Consider the following 23,768-nt stretch of genomic DNA (forward strand, 5'->3'; position numbering starts at 1 on the left):
TTACCTATTTGAGTCTCGTAAGGCAGTAGTTAGTGGGCACTAAATATTATGGTTCCAGGTGTTACCTGATTGAGTCTAGACAGGCAGTTATTTGTAGGCACAAATTATTTAGTTCCCGGGAGTTTCCCGTTTGAGTCTAGATAGGCAGTACTATGTGGGCACAAATTATTTAGTTCCCGAGAGTTTCCCGTTTGAGTCTAGATAGGTAGTACTTTGTGGGTACTTATTTTTTAGTTCCCGAGAGTTTCCCGTTTGAGTCTAGATAGGTAGTACTTTGTGGGTACTTATTTTTTAGTTCCTGGGAATTTGCCGTTTAAGTCGAATCAATAGATCTATAAAAAAATTGATTTATATAAAATATTGCTAAAATATTCTTTAAATATCTGTGAGCCAATATTATTAGAAAAAAATAGCATAGGTACAACTCAGAATCTGTCATTTATCAGGCATGCCTGGATCCGGTTCGCAGGAATATTCCAATTGGCCCGTGGCCATTTTATAAAAATTAGACATTTGTATAAGTATTATAAATACAAATAAATACAAAATAAATTTAAAAAAAAAATGTTATTTTAATAAGCTTTTAAGAATTACAAAATAATGTACATTTTAATTATTAAAATTGATTATAGAACAATGTAAGTACAATAAAATGTAAGAATGAAATTAATATAAAAAAAACATGAAGTATATATACTTATATACCTATACGGCTTGCAGTATTAATATAAATTTTGAATGTGGCCAGCAAGTTGAAAAAGGTTGGGCATGCTTAGTTCATATAACATAAATGTGTGTATATTCTTACTGTACCTATAGTCTATAGGCTTGACACACTAGGCAGTGTACATAACAATAAAATAATTAAAATAAATCATGGAAAACATTATACATTGATTATTTTACATATGGATGGAATAAGTTATGATCATACATTTAATTATGCTATATGCCTATATACATTATATTATATAATTTATATAGTTTTACGTCGTAATATAAAGTATTGTACACAGACGTGATATTATATTATATATATCTATAACCATGTATTATATAATAGTATTATTGAGATTACTGATTGATCCGTGGCCACGGACTTAATATAATGTCTAGAAACGTACAGGCGAGGGGATGGCGGGGAGCTTGCTGATTTCACACCTTTTCAGTGATTTGGCTTATTGGCTATTGTTTTCAACGCATCTATGTTTACTCCGTGTCTCCGTGGTGCTTCGCAGTTTTTCACGTAACAACGTATTATAATTTAGAATATTACTGGACGTTATTATTTCATTTATGGATTTTCCTCGTGATCGATCCTTTTGTTTTATGTGAAGTGTCGACTTTCCATTTGCAGCGTATCCTGTTCGTTCGCTATTATACGTTTCGTTATTACAAATTTACACTTTTCAAATATCATATTATCAACATTACATTATGTCTGATTCAGATAGTTCCGACTCCAATGAAATAGTCGGTATTGAAGCTTCCGAAATCAAGTAAGTATACCTATGTAATATTTTGTTTAAAATTTACTTACCATTTACTATTTTATTTATTAATTAATTTTTTGAGTTAGATACAACAATATAAAAAAAATATTATTATTTTATGACGTTATTTTATTTAAAAGGTCTCACTTATAAGTTATAAGTATAACTTAAACCGTCAAATTAAATACTATAATTATGTGAATATTTTTAGTGTAGTACCTGTAAAAATCGCGTACACAAATAGTATAACAATTTTTAATTTGGGACCTAACTAGGTTGCATGCAACCATTTTTGTATATTATATTAGTTTCTAATTCACTGTATTTAACTCTTAAAATTTACATACATAAAATATTTTTTATAATTTTGAAACCTGAGAATAATTGTAATACTATTAATTAGGCACAGTTTATTTTGTTAATATAGGAAGGTTATTTACAGTCAATTGTCTTGTACAAACTTATAATTTAATACTTACTGTTTTTAAATATTACTCGATTTATTTTTAGTTTGGTTTATAGTTTTTCAATATTTTTTCTCTTTAATAGTTATTTTATTTCATTAAATTTGTTTAGGTCTTTTATTCGTCCCGAGAACCAAATATCGGCTAGACAATTACGACGTAGAATTAAAAGTCAAATAGCTAAACAGATCAATAATAATTTATTATCTACTACTCATACTTTGAAAACATTCAATGGCTCTAGTCAAAATTATCATATTAAAACTACTGATGATGCCCTTATTGATGCTAATAATTCAAATAGGGAAAATTTAAAAAAATCAGAGCCTAGTATTCTAAATAATATTACTCATATTGATAATTTTAATTTTAATTTGAATAAAATACCAACATTTTCATCGAAATCTTCTGCAAGTGATGTTTTAGATCAATTGTCTTTTAAACAACAAATAGCGTCTTGGGCAGTTAATGAACATATTAGTCATACATCCTTAAAAAGTTTATTAAGTATCTTAAAAAAACACTCTTGTCATTCAAATTTACCTTCAGATCCTAGAACTTTATTAAATACTCCTAGAGATACTGTACTTAGAAATATAAACTTTGGTCAATATTGGCATTATGGATTAAAAAAGGGATTAACTAATTTTTTAAATAAGAAAAAACAAATTCAAAGCAATATAATTGAACTTATGATTAATGTTGATGGTCTCCCGATTAGTAAATCTTCAGGGAGTCAGCTTTGGCCTATCTTAGGTTCAGTTATAGGTTTTAATGAAGTATTTATAATTGGAATTTACCATAGCTATTCTAAAAAACCTGAAAACTCCCATGAATTTTTAGAATATTTCGTTGATGAAGCTAAGGAACTGGTGAACAACGGTTTAATGATAAATGATATAACCTATCAATGTTTTATTAAAGTAATTTGTGCTGACGCACCAGCCAAATCATTTATTTTAAATGTGAAAGGGCATACTGGTTATTCTAGTTGCACTAAATGCTGGGATGAAGGTAAATATATTGAAAAAAGAATTTGTTTTTCTGACAAATCTGGTAAAAAACGCACTGATACTGAATTTTTCCGAAAAACTGATGATGATTATCATTTAGGAACAAGCAGCGCACTAGAAGTTATACCTAAACTTGGCCTCGTCACTAATGTACCTTTTGACTATTTACATTTAATATGTTTAGGAAATGTAAAAAAACTCATTCACTTATGGTGTTGTGACAGTTTAAAAGTTCGGATTCAATATAGAAAAATTAAAGTTATATCAGATATCTTAGAAAAACAAATTAGGCCTTATACTCCATTTGAGTTTCAGAGAAAACCAAGGGGTTTAATGCATTACCGCCAATGGAAAGGGACAGAATTTCGACAATTATTGTTATATCATGGTCCAGTTGTACTTAAATCAACACTGTCAGCAGAGCTTTATGAACATTTTCTTACCCTTCATTGTAGTATAACAATATTGATTTCGAAACAGTTTTGTTTTCAAAATTCTCATTTAAATTATGCTGAACAATTATTGCAACATTATGTAACTACCTTTAAACTATTATACGGTGAACACCATATCTCTCATAACGTACACGGACTTCTTCATATTGTAGATGATGTTAAACATTTTGGTTCACTAGATTCGTTTTGAAAATTTTATGCAAAAATTTAAAGATTTAATAAGAAAAGATGATAAGCCATTACAACAGATAGCCCGTAGAATTCATGAGATCGAAAATTCTGATAATAATTTACAAAACGAGTATTATTATAAAGATGATACAATTTTTAAAGATATTCATACCAATGGACCAATTATGAAAGGATGCGTTTCACAATTTACTACTATGACATTTAGTGGTATGAAATTTCAAATTAATAATAAAGGTAATAATTGTTGTGGAATTAAAGGAAAAATTATTTTGATTGAAAATGTTTGTTTTAACGATGAATATCGAAGTCATGTAATTGTTGGTAAAGAATTCTTAGAAAAAACATCATTGTATTCTACACCATGTTCATCAGTATATTTAGGTATTTACAAAGTTGATAAAGACAAATTGTCAAAAAGAAGTTTTTGGCCAGTTACTGAAATCAATTTAAAATATTTTATATTTCCAATTTCTGATTGCTCTACAAAGTTCGCTGTATTTCCATTGTTACACATTGACCAACAAGAGAGACCTAAAATTCAATAATTGGCTTTTAATAATTAATAAAGACAAATATTACATTTTTATTACCAACCTATAATTAATATATTTAGTATATAATATAGCTTATTTATACCTTAGTAAACAATTAAAGAACTTAAAATTTAATATTCTGAACTTTTTTTTAAATAATTTATCTAGTATTTTTAACCCTTGTTTATTTGTCATAGAAATTATGTAATTGTTGAGTTTCATGATGGTTTACAACTTATACCACGAAATTGGATCGCAGTAGATAAGTCTATAGCTTATTTTCCGGATATAACAAAAATTAATTCTAAACAGTTTGATAAATTGGTGTTAAATACAGAACAACCGCATTCTTCTTGGGAAACTTTTGAAATAAAAAAAATATGGGCATCATCAGGTAATAATTACTTAACTTAAAATTTTTAAAACCATTAAGATTAATAAAAATAAAAATAAAAATGACTATTATTAAAGATGACTTTATAAGAGGTAAACAAAAATTGAGAATAGCTCTTACTCTCTCTGAAACGGAAGATATTAATTCGGATAGAGATGAACTGATTTCTAAACACAAAAGAAGATTATTAGCTGCAAAAAAACCAAAGCATACTCGTAAAATAACAATTGACAAAAAGAAACAAACACCAAAAAAATACACTACATCATCCATTCCTCCTCTGCCAAAACCTTTTTTTAATCAATCTGGTAAGATGTTTAAACATTAATTAATCTTAAAATAATGTTACTTATTCATTGTATCTATATTAAATTAAAATATGTTTAGGAAATAAATCACCTTATCAATCGCCTTCTAAAAATTCAACTCTTATTGATCAAAATGCTCTAGATGACTTGAACTTTAAGTATCACGAACCTTCAAATCCAGTTATAAAAAGTTAATATTATATATTATATTTGATTTTAAAATAATAATAATAATGATAATTAAATACCATTAAATATTTTCTATACTTTTATAATATTTTAGTACAATCAAATATAGAAATTTCGCCATTAAAATTATGCAATAATCATCGTCAAATGAGACAACTACAAAATGATAGTGTTAAAAGTATGATTATTATAAGAAACTTAAAAGTTTATATTAAATTATTTTTGGATAATTGATTAATTTATTAATTTTTAGATACTGGTTATCAGTTTTCTCAAGGACCATTGGGTATGAAAAATACTGATTTACTTTTATATTCTAATAAATTATAATATGAACTATTTGAATCTGTTTTGTTAGAAGGAATGGATATGAGCAGTTCTCCATTATTTATGTCATCTTCGTCTAAAGTTAAGCCTGTTTCAAATTCAACACCTAAATTCAAACCCAATAACTCTGGAGTTATAAGAGAACTTTTTATAGACTCTCCAATTACAACACCTAAAAAGAGTAAATAATTACATTTTATTCCTAACAATTTACTTCCACCATTAATAATATTTTGTATTATTAAAAATTGTATACATTTTAGTTACCAGTAATAGAAAAAACTCAAATTTTACAATATCTACACTGATTGAACTAAATGTAAAATTGAACAAAGTAATTTTAAACCAGGCAAGACAACAACAAATGCTTGAAAAAATATGCAAACAACTTAAACCTAATAACGATGAAAGCATGTGTGATGATGATGATGTTATTTTGGAAGGATTTCCAATTGATAGTTTAGCTAGATTAAATGAAGTTAATATGACTCTTAAGACTGATAAATCATATTTAAAAAAATTGGTAAATATTTTACAGCTTAATTTTATAATAAATTATAAATTTGATTATTTTTACTGACAATTTTATTTATAGATCAAAAAGCTTAGACAATTTCATGGTCCGAGCGTATCGTTAGTCACTAAATCTATTATGAATCTACTTTTTACAAATCATTTTGGATGTAAAATGTCTTTGACTGGCCGGGGTGCACTAAATAAAAAAGATAAAGAACCTCTTAAAACTACATTGCTATTTAAAATTATATCTGGTGAGTTGTTAAAAAAATTTTGTTCTTAATGTGTAAATTATATACAAATAATGTTTTTTTTCATTTAAAGGAGTTATTTTAAAAAATGTCAAAGGAGCAAGTGTAACATCTATTAATAAAGCTGTAACAGGTTGGCTCAAACATGCCAAGGAACGTTATGAAAGACACATCAAACAAAATTCTGATCCCTAACCTTTGACAAATAAGATGTTTGATTACTTTTTATCTTTCTAAATAATATGTAATAATTTATATTTTTCAATATTGTTATATTTAAATATCGTATTTAATTTTTATATTTATTTTGTATTCAAGACAGAATTAGTTATTTTTTATATTAGGCATTTAAAATATATTATCATGTTTAATTTTTCATTACTTTTAAGAAGTAATTTAAATGTTTTTATTTTGTTATATTTAAATACTGTACTTAACCGTCATATGTGCAATCAAGACAAAATTAGTTTTTTTTTTTAGATATTTTAAATGTAGTATTATATATGTTGACGTTTTTATTTCTTAAAAATAATTTCTTCAGTATTTTAATTTTTATATACAATATGTCAATATTGTACATATTTTAATCATCACAATAATATATTTAAATAAACAATAAGTGATTTTAATATCTAGATACTTAACGTTAGTAATATTATACAAATAATGAATTGATTGAAATAATTAAAAATATTCTTTTATCTTATTTAAATTTGAATTTGTTTGTAAAATACTATTATAATAGTATGTTATTAATTACCCGCTCCTATTTATTTTTTTTTTTAGAATTGTGTTAGAAAATTTGATGCAGTTTTAAGAAGTTAAACGACTTCATGAATCATTAAGAGTGTAAAAGTTTAATATACACAACATGACTTATTATTGTAAATAGTCATCATCAATAAATAACGTATCAATTAATTGTCTAATTTCTTGGAACTCTCTTGAATGATCTAAGACCAAAAAGAAGTTCCTATATTATAAGTAGTGTAATTTCTGATCGACCGTCTAATGACAATTTTTGTAGAGTCTTCGTTCTGTTAAAGTAAACTGAAAGGGAATATTACTAATATAGCTACTATTTCAGATCCTTTTTCGGAATCATTTATGGGCTATAATAAATACATAGAATTTAAGACTCATTTGGTAAATGTATCGACCTAAATAGGCACCATAATAATATGAGAGACATTATTTCAGACTGTTTTGGGAATCATTTAGGAACTAAATATACACAGTTTAAGACTCAATTAGGCATCATTAATGACTTCTACGAGAATTAAATTGGACCGAAACGGGTAGCAAATTAATGTATCCAAATTACCCCCTATAGGGAAGATATTGGGTAGTACCTACGGATGGTCTGAACTCGGACATCAGGAAATTAATAGACTGCCTTGGAACCCTCCTTGACAGTCTTGGACCAAAAAAGGAAGTTCCAATACAAGTCTTGAGACTCCTGATAGACCGTCCTATGACCATCCTAGGAGGGTCTTGGTGTTATTAGGGTATATATTATATATATTTTTGTAAAGATTATTTTTTTAAATATTTTTTGTAAATAGGTATAGTAAGATTAAATAGAAATAAAACTCATTTTTAAAATAAGGTGAAATGTCTCTATTAATATTAATCAGTTGATTATTTTGTAAAATATCTCTATAGATATAAAATTGTTTTTTTTGTTATAAAGTCACTTATCCTAATTCGAATCTTTTTAGTATTTTTGTTACATTGTTTCCTTTTCTCACATGTGTTATTCTTTATATTTTATCTCTGAAATCTGAATTAATAATAAAAAAAAAAAAATCATCATTTATATACATAGGTAAGTAGAAAAACACGTAAAAATATAGGTAATTTTTATCATTCCTTATTAAAAATAGAAATTCTAGAATTCATCAGCGTTAAATGTTTAGCATATTGAACGATCATACACACACACACACACACAACCGATTAATATCATCATCATCATAATCATCTTCACATAATACCAAATTGACAAAAATAAATAAATACTTTCATATAAACATCAACACATTTTGCTAAATTTCTTATAAAATCATGTAAAAATATCATAACATACTTAAAACTACACAAAAATATCATAATTTAGATAAAATCATGTATTATTTTCATAAATTTCAATGAATACACATATAAATAATACAAATTATATTTATTACATAAGTCGAAATGTCCTAAAGACCATGCAATACATACATTGAATTTAAAGATTTAAAGCAAAAGATACACCTAGAAAAGAGAAAATCGTTGCGTACACCGTAATAAACGCAATGAAAGCTAAAAGAAAAATAGGAATGGGTTGTAAACGTAAACGGAAACGTACTGCAAAAATAAAAATAAATGGTATACTGTTAGCGAAAAAAAGAAGTTAAAAAAAAAAATGTTGGTAAAAGGTTGATTTTAACACCAGGTCAGTCAGGTGGTGCAATTCCCTTAATACCTATTTTTGCAGGATTATCAGCACTTGGTAGTTTAATGTCTGGAAGTGCCAGTGTGTATAATGCAATATAAAATTCAAAAAGAAAGAAAGGTAATGGATTATATTTAAATAATAATGAATCAAGGAAAAAAAACTAATGAATACGCTACCTAACAGACCACTAACTTCTAAAGATATTATAAAATACGTTGCAAAGTTTAATATCAGTCATTTCCGCGGAGTATTTTCATGTGATAACTTACCTAAAAAACCTCTCGCAATCGAATGTGGTAGATTAAACTTAGACGTATCTTCCGGTAATGGAAGTCATTGGGTAGCGTTTTATAAAATTAAAGAGAAGGTTGAATATTTTGAGAGCTTCGGTGATTTACCTCCACCGATTGAACTACAAAACTATTTTAAAGGAAACAAAATTAAATATAACTACACAAATTATCAAGATTTTAATTCATTTAATTGTGGACACTTATGTCTTAAATTTTTACAATGCAAGAATCAGTTACTTTAAGTTTATCTGGTAATACAACCACATTATCTGTACATTATTGTCCACCAATTGATGTATACGATGACTCGGAAATTGCTTTGTTAAATTTGCAAACATAAACGAAACTAATAACAACTTCGAAATATATTTAGAAAACTCTGATCGTTTACTAAATAATAATAAATTTCCAATCTGTTCTATCACACTGAAAAGGGGGTGTTACGATATTAAGGATATTAAAAATCAAATTTTGACACAAATAGATGACTTTAATAATGATAACGATTACTTTGGAATAAAATCGACAGAGAAAATAACTTTTGATATCGGGATTGATCAAATAGATTTTAGAACAACCATATTCAGTAATGGTACAATACGTTTTAACGTAAATAACAGTATAGGACCTTTATTGGGGTTTGAAAAAAAAAGTTATGAACCACGCATGCACATTGATGGTCATCGATCACAGAAAGTGACAAATTTAATCAGTGTTAACTCAATAAAAGTAATGTGTAATATAGCTCAAGGTTCATTCAACAACCACATGTCAAGTCATTCAATTTATGAGTTTTCCCCTAGTGAGAACATAGGGTCGAAGCTGATTCAAACACCAAATAACCTAATATATTACAAATTAAATAAAACCGTTTGAAATCGATTCTAAAATTACGAAAATCAAATATCATTCATATACACCGTATACAACTTCATTTAATAATAATGATGAAATACGTATATCAATCCAACAAACAGATGTTTATCCGTATCTGAATGAAAGCTTTATATATTTAGAAGGTCAAGTATCAGATGCTGGAAAAGTAAAACTTACTAATACCGGTTTTTCCTATCTCTTTGATCAAATACGACTTAAAATCAATGGGACAGAAGTAGATAGTACACGTGTACTTGGTATTACTAGTTCGTTAAAAGGTTATCTATCAGGTACACCTGATAATTATAATTGTTATGAAAATGCTGGTTGGATTTTTAAAAATAGTTCAAACCCAGCAAATAATAATGGAGAATTTAGTGCATGCATTCCATTGAAATATTGGTTAGGTCTATTTGAAGACTTTAAAAAGATATTAGTTAATTCTAGATTAGAACTAATATTTACTCGAAGTCATAGCGATTTAAATACTCTAAAGGTAATAACCAGTGCAAGTACAAATTCTGGAAAAGTTGTTTTGAATAAAATAGTTTGGAAGGTTCCACATATTACTGTTGATGATGAAGAAAGGTTAAAATTATTAAAACTTATTGAAAAAGAAAAAAGTTTGTTTATCCCGTTCAGATCTTTTGAAACTTTTGAATATCCTGAACTCGGAACCACAAAAAAAGTAGTGTGGAACTTGAAAACAGCATCAAAATTAGAAAAACCACGATTTATCATAATTGGATTAAAAAAAGACGTAATTATTCGTTAGAAAAAGATTGTAGTATATTTGATCACTGTAATATAACAAACGTTAGAGTATTTCTTAACTCAATAGCGTATCCATGTGATAATTTGAATTTAGATTTTACGAAAACTAATTTCACCTTATTATATTTATTATATGATAATGTATACATGGTTTCAAGAATCGTACTATGAAAAAAATATACGAAACCCCATACCCGAGTAGCATTTTTTGTGTTAAACGTCGGTTTTGAAACACAATGTTTTTTAAACCGTGCATACACAGTTAATCAACGTTTAAGAGAAACATTTACGGTTCATCCAAAGTGTTTTGGTGTTATGGACGAACAAAATAAATAGTTTAATGTTCAGTGTCGGTTTTAAAACACGGTGAATTTTAAACCGTGCATACACAGTTAACCAACGTTTAATAAAAACATTCATTGTTTATTCACGGAGGTAGCTAAGCAATTGGCAAAAGCAGAAGAAGTAGAATATAATTCAGAAAGAGATAATTATAGGTACAGGAACGATTTTTCTAATAATAGAGATAATTATAATTTTTCACGATTAAACAATAATAATTTTCAACGTACAAATAATACAAGATATTATAACACGAATAATCATATCAGTAATTTTCAATCAGATAATATATACCAAGGAGGTTGATCAAATATAGAATACCTGTAATAAAGTGGAAACAATAGTACAGGACTTTACGATAAGTAAATAATAAATAATAGAGTAGAATATAATTATGAATTAAGTTAATAAAAATTTTAGAAATATGGTTTTATTCGAGAGAAATGTAAAAGAAACTATAGGCACACTTTTAGAAGCATTAAAAGAGTATTATATAGTGACAAAAATTACAAAACAATAAAATTTAACATTATAAATAAAATATGAAATAAAACGTAAGTTAAGAATTAATTTGTTTTTACCGATTAGTAAAGTAATAAGTAATACACCGTATGTAATACAAAGCAATCTTAATATAATATTTCTAGTAACATAAAAAAATAGTAATTGTCAGAAGTCAACATACGAAAATATAATATAAGGCGTTATTGAACGTAAAACAGTTTCACGATTCTAAACTATGAGGTCATTTAGGTGTTAGCAAAACTATTAAACGCATACAAAAGCAATTTAGATGGAAAGGTATGAAAGATGATGTTAAAAAGTAAGTAAAAAATTGTACATCGTGTCAAGTAAATAAAATTTCTAATCGGCATGTAAAGGAACCAATGGCTATTACATCAACAAGTTCAAAACCATCTGAAAAAATATTTTTAGATATTGTAGGTCCATTACCAACGACCTTGTCTAGTAATAATTATATTTTAACAATGCAAGATGACTTATCTAAATACACGCTAGGAGTACCAATACCTAATCATCAGGCAAACACGGTCGCGGAAGCTTTTGTTATACATTTCGTGTGTGTACATGGAATACCGGGAACGATATTGACAGATCAGGGAACGGATTTCCTTAGCAAAACATTTACGGAAGTTTGCAAATTGTTAAAAATAAATAAAGTTAATACTAGGCATAGTAATTGAGGTAATAGGAGATGAAAATATAGTTATACAACGTGGCCGACGAGGCATTTCCGTAGGGAGCGCATAGAAAATCCGAAAATATTGTGTACGCCAAAGGTGGGCATTAACTAGTTAAAAAGTTAAACAAAATTAACTAGTTAGTTTATTTTCTAATAAACTTATGAACTTAAGACCCCCGGTGCCGGCTATTTATTAAGGAGCAAATTATTGGCAACCTAATTCTCATATTGTCCCATATTCCTACGATATTGTGTGTATGTAGTAGTATAAATGATTATTAGTGTGAGTGAAACCCTTTTACTACCCGTCTACCTGCATAACCGAACAGGTTTATTACAATCACTAACAATCGGCTGTGCCGGAAGTTGTATTTATAAACATCATTTATATTTTACCAAAAGTCAAAACACTAAAAATTATTATTATTATCTTGATAATATTATATTTACAACATGAACATATTATTATTGTCATTTGTCAATGAGTACGCGGTGCCATACGGATTGCTATTTGTTGATTGCACCTACACCGTTTTGTGTCTTGTTCTAACTAATTTTTACGATAAAATTTATTATTGACAAATACAATGAACAAAAAATACGGAGTAAAATCTAAAACAGTAGCAGCTTATAGAAAAAAAAAAGGTGGAAAAATCAAACGGTAAGTAAAAACTGAAAATAACTATTGTATTATAGATATTTAGACGTAATCAATAAAGTTTGAAATATTGTATCAAAATAAACTATAAAGTGGGTAATTTATTTTATTTATGATTGTATAACATTATACTTTTGTTATATATAATAAATTAGTAAGTTAATAACAATTAACTCATCTGAAGAAGCGTGTTGCTCAAATAAGGACACTTCTGTTCAAGAAACTCCAAAATTAAATAAATTATTAGATAATGTTACACCTTCGACGAGTCACGAAGTAATAGGACAATTATTATACGAAGTTAACTCCAACATAGAAGAAGAAAAGTAAATATTTATTTTTCGTTGAAAATTACAGTTATTGATATACTTTTATCACTTTGGAAGTTAATTTTTATGTTTAGATCAGTTTTAGATGGCCGACGTATAATAAATATTGCCTATTTTTTTGAAAAAATATCAAAAATTAATCATCAACCATTTGGCTGTACGTTTAAAAATTTGGTTTTTGTCGGGGAGAAGAGAAATGGTTTTTATAGTGAATATTTATTCGATTGTGCTATGTGCCAGAAAAAAGAAGTAGTTGAATCTGAAGATCCTAATACGTCATTAATGGACGTCAATACAGCAGCTGTAACAGCATCAGTAAATGCAGGACAAGGTTTTGTACAATTAGAAATATTCTCTGCTTTATTGAATATGCCAAATATGAGCAATAAATTATACCAAAAATTACATCAAAAAGTTGATCAATTTACACATAATACTGCTTGGGAATCAATGTCTTCTGCAGCCAAAGAGGAGGCTAAATTAGCTATAGATAACGGCGATGTAAATGAAAATGGAATTAATATGATCACAGTTATAGCCGATGGAGCTTGGTCCAAAAGGAGTTATAGGACAAACTATAATGCCTTATCTGGTGTAGTAAGTACAAATAATATTATACCTAAACTTCTATATTATTAGGAATAGCCGAATAGGATATTTATGACTTTGCATTTTTTTTTTTGGCTGTCCAATAGCTTCCATTCTTACATAAATATGTGTTTCATGATATCAAAATTTTATTTTGCATATAATTAAAACATTAATGAACATTATTTTGCATATTTCACTATTTTTTATTATAAGTTCATTGTTTGTGTTTTTAAACGCTTATACGCATTAGCATTTAGCACCAAATAGACGAAGATTTACAATGGAACATATAAAAAAAAAAAAAAACAAAAACTATTGAATGCAACTCTTTTTACTCTTTTTTAAATATATTATTTTTATATTTATTAATTTTTTTATAGGTAGTAAATACTAAATAGAGAGTCTAGTTATAACGAGCACATAAAAGTAGTACCGACCCAATTTTTTAATAATTAATAATTAAATTTGTCTTTACGTAGAATTGTTTTTGTCCACATTTCTTTATTTTTAATGCATAATATTTATTTTTGTTTGAAATTGGTCATTTTTTAATTTAGGGCTGTATTGTTGGAGCTAAAACTAAAAAAGTTTTATTTTTGGGAATTCGAAACAAATATTGCTCAATTTGTATAAAACCTAAAAAAGACCTTAATGAACCTACTATAAATCATCAATGCTACAAAAATTGGGATGGTACATCGACTGGTATGGAATCAGATATAATTCTTGAAGGGTTCAAACAAAGTATTGCCATGCACAATATAATATACCATAAACTAATTGGTGATGGTGATAGTTCCGTTACAAAAAAATTGAGTATGGCAAATCCTTATGGTCCAAACTGTCCAATAAAAAAAATTGAATGTAAAAATCATATATTGCGAAACTACATGAATAGAATTACTGACATAACGGGAAAAAGAAAATGTTCCAGTGGTATAGTTGTACCGGGAGCTCTGAGAAAATTATTAAAAGACAATAAACTTAGACTACGGTATTATACTATATTATACAATTATATACTTATAAATTTCTAATAAAAATAGATTTATCGTGTTCATCTTATTAATTTTATTTAGGTATGGAATAACTAAAGCTATTGAGCATTGGAAAAATGTTGAAAACCTAACTATTGTTCAAAAATCTAAATTTTTAAAAAGAGATATAGGTAATGGACCGTATCATGTATTCGGTTGTCATGACAAGTGCGACCCGTCAGTAAAAAATATATTAATAATGTATAAACATTAAAATAATTTTAATAAAAAAATGGTTTTCAGATATTTTTGTACAGCTGATGCTAATGTCCAAAACCATGTTCCGGAAATGGAGAAATGTGGCCTATGGCAAGACATTTCTGCAGCCAAAAATTTAGTAGCATACCATGCAGATAGTCTAATCTACGATGTAAACAACAATTATGTAGAATCGTATAATAGTGTAGTTGCTAAATTCGTGGGGGGAAAAAGAATCAACTATTCTTTAAGAGGTAATAATTAAAAAAATGCTGTACATAGTTTAGATACCTACTCTGTAAACTGTATTTGATATATTTTTAACCAAATGTATAGGTTCTTATAATACAAGATGTATGACATCAGTGTCCTCTTTTAATTTTGGTCCTGACTACATACGTAAACTTCATAAAACTGCCACTAAAGAAAGTCCAGGAAAGTTTACAAAATTATACATACGAAAATTGCAAAAAGAAAAACAAAACAGGCTGCAGAACAGTAAAATATCTAAACTAACTCATCCTTGGACCATCCACCGGTTAATTATAATTTAAAAATATTTTCTTTACATTTAAATATTTCTCTTGTTTATGATGATATTTTTTTAGTTCACAAACTAATAAATTGAAACCATTTTCTGGACCCGATAAAGACTACGGAGATCTATGTAATGAGTTGGGTTGCGGTGAACTGCCGATTTCGCAGGACGATTTGGAACAAAGTCAAAATAATATTTTAAATAACTTAAAGCTGAGTGTTCAAGATATTAATTTGTTAGAAAGAAGAACAGTAGATCAAGCTAAAAGCAACGATTGGCATAGAGAACTAAAATACCGCCTTACTGCTTCAAATTTCGGCCGAGTATGTAAATTGAGAAACAATACTCCAAGAATAAATACAATTAAATATATTTTATACGGTGAAATATTTACACCAAAAACAGCAGCAATGACGTAAGACTATAATATATTCCTTAAATTAATATTCAAATAAAATTAATAAATTGTTAATATGTCTAATTATTTTTTTTTATTAGTTATGGAATTCAGTACGAACCAATGGCAAAAGACGAATTTGAAAAAAAATATAATTTAAAAGTTTTACCAGCGGGTCTATTTGTAGATGTAGAATACAATTTTTTGGCGGGTTCTCCTGATGGATTAGTGGGAGATAATGATATCGTAGAAATTAAATGTCCGCATAGTATTAGAAACATGACTCCCAAAGAAGGATTATTAGCTAAAAAAATAAAATTTCTTATAAATGATCAATATGGAAACATGAAATTAAAAAAAATGATAATTATTACTATCAAATCCAGGGTCAATTTAGGGTAGCCAATAAAAGCGGGATAGTCGAATTGCACTTATTACCTACAAAGAAATGGTCGAATTGCACTTGGGTTGAAAAAAGGTAATAGTCGAACTGCACTCGGGTAAAAATCAGGTAGTAATCGAACTGCACTCATTCAAAAAAAGAGTTAAAATAGAAAAACCATGGAAACTTGTTACGAGTCGAACGTGTATAGTGAAAACCCGTTAAAAATATTGCGAATCTTATGTTTACGAACGCTACGGCGGACGTACCTATTTAATAGTATTATATATATATTAGTTCGTGAATGCCACTTAGATAACGCAGATAATTATTGTCACCAAAATTTGACAAAAGAATCGAGCTTAACTGGATAATAAATAGTTATCAATAAAAATATAAGATTAATACTTATATTTTATCATGTAACATATAGACCTTTGTAAACTACTTTTAGTACACACTTTTACGTCGCTGTGTAAATATGAACGATTTAAAAATTATCAAGAGTGAACGAGGCCGTGACTTAATTGTGTATCAAAGTTATACATTTTACAAAGAAAAACATGTAAATGAGGGTGTTAAATGGCGTTGTACTCATCGTGGTTGTCTTTCAAAATTGTATCTAGACGAATGTTCTACAGTAATTTTTCGGTGTGAGTTAATACATAACCATGAAGAACCACTAAATTTACCTCGGAAAATGATTTCAAACTCAGCAAAGAGAAAAGCAACTGACCAAGGTATTTATAGACCTTTAAAAATTATTAGGGAAGAAATTGTTAACTCTCCTATAGAATTAACACAACAATTAAATAGTAACGACATAAATCGAATACGAAAAAATATATACCATGAACACCGGAAAAACTATCCGATTTTACCAAAATCTCTTAATGATACACATAATACTATTCAAAAATTAAAAATTAAAACAAATATTGATGAAGATTTTTTACTAGACAACAATTCTGAAAAGAACATTATAATATTCTCAACTAAAAAAAATTTAAAATATATATGTGAAAAATCGATTATTTTTGTGGATGGCACGTTTTCACATTGCCCAAATTTTTTTATCAAATGTTCACGTTGCATACAGTTCACAATAATTATTATGTACCATTAATTTTTGCTTTGCTTCCTATAAAACTATTGAAACGTATACAAACATGTTTAAAATAATTATTGAAAAGTGCAATGAATTTGGTTTATTATTTATGCCAAATTTATTTGTAGCAGATTTTGAACAAGCAATCCATAATGCGATCAATGAAATGTTTCCATTATGTAAAATAATAGGTTGTAGATTCCATTTATCCCAATCATGGTATCGCAAAATACAAAATTTAGGACTTACAACTGATTATAGATCTGAAACAGAAATTGGAAAATGGCTTCGTAATATATTTGGTTTAAGTTTTTTAAATGCAGTTGAAGTTGGCGAATCTTATACAGATGATTTTATGTCAACTATCCCAGAAAATCACGCTGTTCAAGAATTTAGTGACTATTTAGTTGACAATTATATTTCTGACGAAGGACTTTTTCCGCCTCATATTTGGGCTTCAAATACGATTTCTAGTCAAAGAACTACAAATGCATGCGAGTCATTCCATGCAAAGTTCAATAAATCATTTTCATCACCACATCCAAATATATTTGTATTTATTGATGTTTTAACACAATTACAAATCGATACCTATATTTTAATGCAGAACACTGACACAAGACCATCAACAACACGGTATCAGAAAAAAATAAATAATATTGAAAAATATATTGACTTATATACTCAAAAGCGTATTACTAGGCTAGAATTTTTGAATGCAGTTTGTCATTACTACAAAAAATGATAAAAACAAAAAAAAAAAAAATTATAATATTGACAACAATTAAATTTGACGATTTAAAAAAAAAAATTAAAAAAAAATGTATAATATAATATAATACAATGTATAATAATATAATATAAGAATTATAATGTATAAATATATAATTAACATAATGTGATGTATAAAACAATCATTTTTAACCACGCCAATGATTAAAATCATTGTCAGTCCTAAGCCTGTAAGTGGGAAGGAAAATGAATGTTCACTAAATGTTTAACTCCTTCAAATCTATGATAATTTGGTTGAAATACTTTTTTTGAGCCCAAATGCAATTCGACTACTACCTGCTTTTTACTCGAGTGCAGTTCGACTATACCTTTTTTAAACCCAAGTGCAATTCGACTAAAATAAGTGCAATTCGACCATACCCAATAAAAGTTAGTGTTATTTTATAGTATGGACCCCGAAAGGTAATATTATAATTTGTAATCAATAATCAATACTTACAAATAATTAAAAAATATATAATAATAATAATACCTACACATTTTACAGATATTTTTGTTGAAAAAATAGAACGTGATACTGAGTTTTGGAAAAATAAAATGGAAACTCAACTTGTTGATTTTTATAAAAATCATTTGTTGAAAGAAATAATGAATCCTGAAATACTACATTAAAAGCAGTTTATGTACCTACTATAAATTATTATTTGTTTTTTAGCTAGGTATTCGATTAATATTTTTATTTTATAAATCATGTATGCAATAATGTCATATGTATAGGTAACATCGAACTAAGTTTAAAAATGATATAAATATATATACATGTTTTTTTTTTTTTAAATTATAATTAAATGTAAAAACTTATACCTAAACAATACGTATTTTTAAATAATAAATGCAAGTTATTATACGCAGTACTTAGTACTCATGGCAGAAAACGAATTCGAATATCTATGGCCCAACCAGTTGACCGCTGAATGCCGCTGACAATAATAACAATAATATTCCGTAGTAATAAATAATAATAATAAGTTATTTTTATACGCGGTAAATATGCAAGTACGTGGTGAGTAGAGCGGGGTATACGAACAACGCGCACACACTCGCAGGTACATGTCATCAAATAATTAATAATGAAATATTTAGTTGTCCGTTTTGGCGTTTCGGCGCACAAAAATGACTTCACGGGAATATGGATAACTCGTTGACAAATAAATATTTTCAGATAATTTTTTTTTTAATTGATAAACAACAATATTCTACACCCCGCATCGAACTCAGATTTTTATTTGATTTTAAATAACAACATAAAATAATTGATAAAAAAAGATAAAAATTGTCTTTTTTTTATGACTTATTATGAGGTTTGAGATCAAAATATTGAAAAACGGAAATCGATGCGGCCTGTAAAATATTACCCTCTATTAGTTAAAAAAAAAATTATCAAATTTGGTTGATTCTATAGCACAGGATCCCTATTCCCGTAGAGCGTATTTTTGTGTACAAAATCGCATTGGCACCGGGCGCCTTAACTAGTTTAATGACTTAATGTACAGTTGAAATAACTTAGCTTTTCTCAGTTGTTTAAAAAAAAATCCATCAAATGTATTTATACAATAGCAATATATTTATTAAAACGTCATTTGAAGTTAATAACGCATACCTATTCGTTGATATAGCTTCTTGATTATTCTCTTCTTTAAGTTATTATTATTAGATTCTGAGTCGAGCTTATTAGCTTAAGGAGTCAACGAAATAGGCTCAAGCCTAAGGCAGCACTATATTTAATAAGAGGGTGGCATTTTCAAAACAGTGGTAATATTATTATTTTAGGGCCGAAAAATTTGATTTTGCCTAGTGCACTATTGTAGTATTGTCACTTGAGCAGCCCCTGCTAACCCGCAGTGCTTGGAAAGTAGTTATTTTGTTTTTAAAATGTTTAATTTGTTTATTTCATACAAGTGTAATGATAGCCACATATAACGCTATAATAGTGGCATCATCATAATCCCTTACTTATACATAGTCGCACATATGTTCAGTAAATTATTCACACGATAGTAAACATCATATGTGATCAGACACTGTTATGTCCTTTGACCATTATATAATTTTATTACACCACCGGCTCTAAAGACACCCATCAACTATCAGGCTCTGGTACACAACGTCACTCTCCCTGCGTACGCCTTTGGCAGTGGATGTACGTTAAAAATTTCAATAATATGTACTTATTAGTCGAATCTGTTTTTATTAGTGATTAATAATAAAAGTGTTATAATATCATCAATAGTGTGTTATTTTTCTTTTGATTAATACTAATCGAATACCAGACAATCAAACAAGGGTAAGTTAATTTACTTTATAATACAAATCCTTATATGTGTATATGTATCTACATGCGTGTGCAGATATATACATAAGAGGGTAGTAATTCAGATTGTGTGCGCAAAATATATAAATGGTAAATCTCACATAAATTAAAAGATTAATAATAATTATAACTAAAGAATTAATAATATAAAATATATATTGCGCAACTACGATCATTTTTGATTTACTACACAAGTTAAAAGTTTAGGACCAATGACAGTGACTTACTTGAAATTGTTCAATTATAATGGCCCATTTGGAGAACTTCAAACCGAATGAGAACAGGAGTTGGACGCACTAAGGATAACATGAATAAATGGGGACACCTACAACTTGTGAATGTGGGATGGAACAGTCAATGAAACATATTCTGCAATGCCCAATCTGTCCTTACTAATGCACACAAGACGATGTTATGAATGCAAGTGACAACGCCAAAGACGTAGCTAGTTTTTGGGCTGAAACCATAGGAACCAGAAAACGACAATCATTTACCATTTATATGACTTTGAATTATTTTAATCTGTTTATTTAATTTTATCTATTTGTTTGTCTTTTATTTTTATATTTATGGTTTTACTTTGTATGTATACTTTGATAGTTATTATTTAAAGAATGTACCTACATAATGGTGTGCCTGAAACGAGAAAATAAAAACTTGAAATTATGTAAACATTTTAAATATTATCGTATATTGATAAATTAGGTATTATATTAATAATTAAATAACACAAAACCAAACGTAACGTTTAACAAAATATATAATTTATCATTAAACAAAACATAATGCTAAGCATTATTTATATATAGTATAGGTACCATTAAAAAAATAATTAATTTAAATATTATTAAAAATTTTTTTAAATTTAATATGTTGGTATTAATAGAATAATTTTATTGTCATTAGCTAATAGTGATGCCCTATTGCTCTGTTACTTTGAAACAGGTACTTATAAATGCGTTTAAAATTTAAATTCTGAAAAAAACGCAAAAATTGTACAACGTTTTAAATCTGAATAGGTAACGATAAACGTAAAATTTGTGTGACGTTTTTATTCACAATAACATAAAACGAAATTTTTTTTTCAAATTCAAGCCCTGATAGAAAGTGAACTTTCTACGGTACTTACGACGGCATTTACTAATTATAAAACAACAACTTATTAGAACAATTAATTTCTTTTACGCATTATTCTGGCGATCAAAGCATATATTAATATATTATAAGTATATAGGTAATTCATTTTCAGTAACGTTACTATCACCATCACGTCTTATTGGTTTTTGGTAAATGTCAAATGATTAGACGATAGGTATGCATACGGGCATTTATAAACTATAATAATAATGATAATACTGTAGTGAGCCGGTCCTGGTGAAGATGGCTCAACACGATTTAACGACGAAGTCCACTTTGTCGTCTATCTTCTTCGGAGAGCGTAAGAAATTTGTAGTAAATAAACAACTCGGTTTTTTATAAGTTTGAAAATCAAGTTATTTATTAACTGAGACAGAGTAAAATAATAATTTTAACGACTGGCCCGATGTGTTGTTAAGTATAGAACAACGCCACCGGTCCACGCGTACTTGAGGCTTAACTATGTCTGAAACTTAATACCTACTACCACAACCTTTTTATATAAAACTAATCATGGACGTAGTCCCCGAATATACGTGTGTGTCATGGTAAACCGGAACACAAGTTTCGTGTTTACGACGACACGATTATTAAATGCGTATTAGCTTTCTAAATATTCATATAACTAGCTCTATAAAATAATATAAATAATATACGTATCTTAATTCTACGCATTCATATAACAAGAATATAATACTAGATCTATAAATTGGATATATGAAATTATTGCAAATAGTATCAGCTCAAAGGTAATAAAAAAATAAAGTAATAAAAATAAAGTAATAAAATAGTAATATGGTCGGATTACTACACTCCTCCCCTTTAAGACAAAAATCACCGATTTTTACTGTTTAATATGAAGTTTTCATTTTCGGGTATAATGGTACTGATTGTTCACTAACCTGGGTCGTCATTGTACTGTTCCATGACTACTGGTGGTTGTGAACTTGGTGTTGTAACATTTTGTTCGTTTCGAAACACTACGGAAGTACACCGGGTCATTCTTCTTCGTGCTCTGTATTGTTGTAATAAATGTGCAAAAATGTTAATTATAAAAAAGAAAATTCCGCAACCTCCGATGGAAAATGTTATCACCAAAACATATTCATATATCGTTATTTTGTGTTTAAGATTTTCTAAATCGCTTATGTTATTGTTTAGAAATTGTAAGTAACTATGTGTATTTGAAACTGCGTTTAAATCGTCCATTCTGTTGTTAATTATGTCTTTGGTTTCTATTGTCGCTAAATTTGTTAGTTTCATTTCTGGTTCTATCATTGAGTTTGGATGAAGTCTGGGTAAGATTCTTGATTAATTCTCCCTGGAATTAATACATCTCGTGTTGCATATCCTTTGCATGTGGAGTTCAGGCGTATAATACCTACTCCTTCTATTGTATGGCTGCTTGATTCTTTATCGGAGTCACACGTAACGAAAACTGTCTCTCCACTTGATGCGTATAACCAAGCGTTTTGAAACTCAAGTTTGTGAAAAATAGTTGTATTTATCTGTATTTGTCGTATTTCGCAACTTTTAGGTACTTTAACTGGATCTTGTAGTAATTGTATTTCGCATATTGGTCTTGTGTTTCTAGGATATAAAGGATTAATTTCAGGACATAAAAGGAAATTATGAGCTGATTTACATACTGAGTAGTGAAATTGGTCATAAGTTGTATACAATTCTTTCGTTTTGCTAATTGCTAAAAAGTTATAACTAGGCTTAATATAAATACAGTTTGTTAGTTTACATACAGGTTTAGGTATTAATAAGTTCCGTAAGTGTACGAATGCGTTCTCGCCCACTAGTCCCCTGGTTATTGGTAATAGTTAATACTTGTTCTTGATATGGTTCCCATTTCAAATTACTAGTGTTTAATTCTTCGATTATAAAAGGTTCTTCGGAAATGTTGATTATATTGCTTATAATTTTATTATCTAATACTGGGCTCAAGCTATTAGCGATTATAACGTTTTGATTTAATTCCTGGTTTTTAATAGTCACTAATTTATGGTCAATAAATTCGTCTGCGGAGATAGCTAACACACAATTACTACGCGGCGGTATAACTATGGATTGCGCTGTAGGCGGTTTACATTGCGGCATCATAAACATATCTCGACTAAAATCTAACACTATGCGGTTGTCCTTGATAAAGTCTCTACCTATAATACCTGATTCGGGTACTCGGAAATCGGCAGCTACGACATCGAATTTGACGTA

The 23,768-nt window shown here is 28.0% G+C and overlaps 1 protein-coding gene across 3 annotated transcripts; it reads left to right on the plus strand.

Annotated features, from left to right (window-relative positions):
- Positions 1–615: 615 nt before the first annotated feature.
- Positions 616–6,569, plus strand: LOC126550899 (uncharacterized). Of its 3 annotated transcripts, none has more exons than XM_050203443.1 (10): positions 616–1,499; positions 4,348–4,544; positions 4,622–4,852; positions 4,932–5,042; positions 5,136–5,219; positions 5,295–5,327; positions 5,400–5,549; positions 5,632–5,891; positions 5,964–6,138; positions 6,209–6,569. In XM_050203443.1, the coding sequence occupies exons 1-10, from the start codon at positions 1,438–1,440 to the stop codon at positions 6,328–6,330; spliced, it is 1,425 nt and encodes a 474-aa protein (XP_050059400.1). In that variant the 5' UTR covers positions 616–1,437; the 3' UTR covers positions 6,331–6,569. The 3 variants fall into 3 exon arrangements, with proteins under 3 accessions (XP_050059400.1, XP_050059401.1, XP_050059402.1); XM_050203444.1 differs by having other exon boundaries at positions 5,403–5,549; XM_050203445.1 differs by lacking the exons at positions 616–1,499; positions 4,348–4,544 and having other exon boundaries at positions 4,551–4,852.
- The last annotated feature ends 17,199 nt before the right edge of the window (positions 6,570–23,768 follow it).

Source organism: Aphis gossypii, chromosome 3 (genome assembly GCF_020184175.1).
Source record: "Aphis gossypii isolate Hap1 chromosome 3, ASM2018417v2, whole genome shotgun sequence".
NCBI lineage: Eukaryota > Metazoa > Arthropoda > Insecta > Hemiptera > Aphididae > Aphis > Aphis gossypii.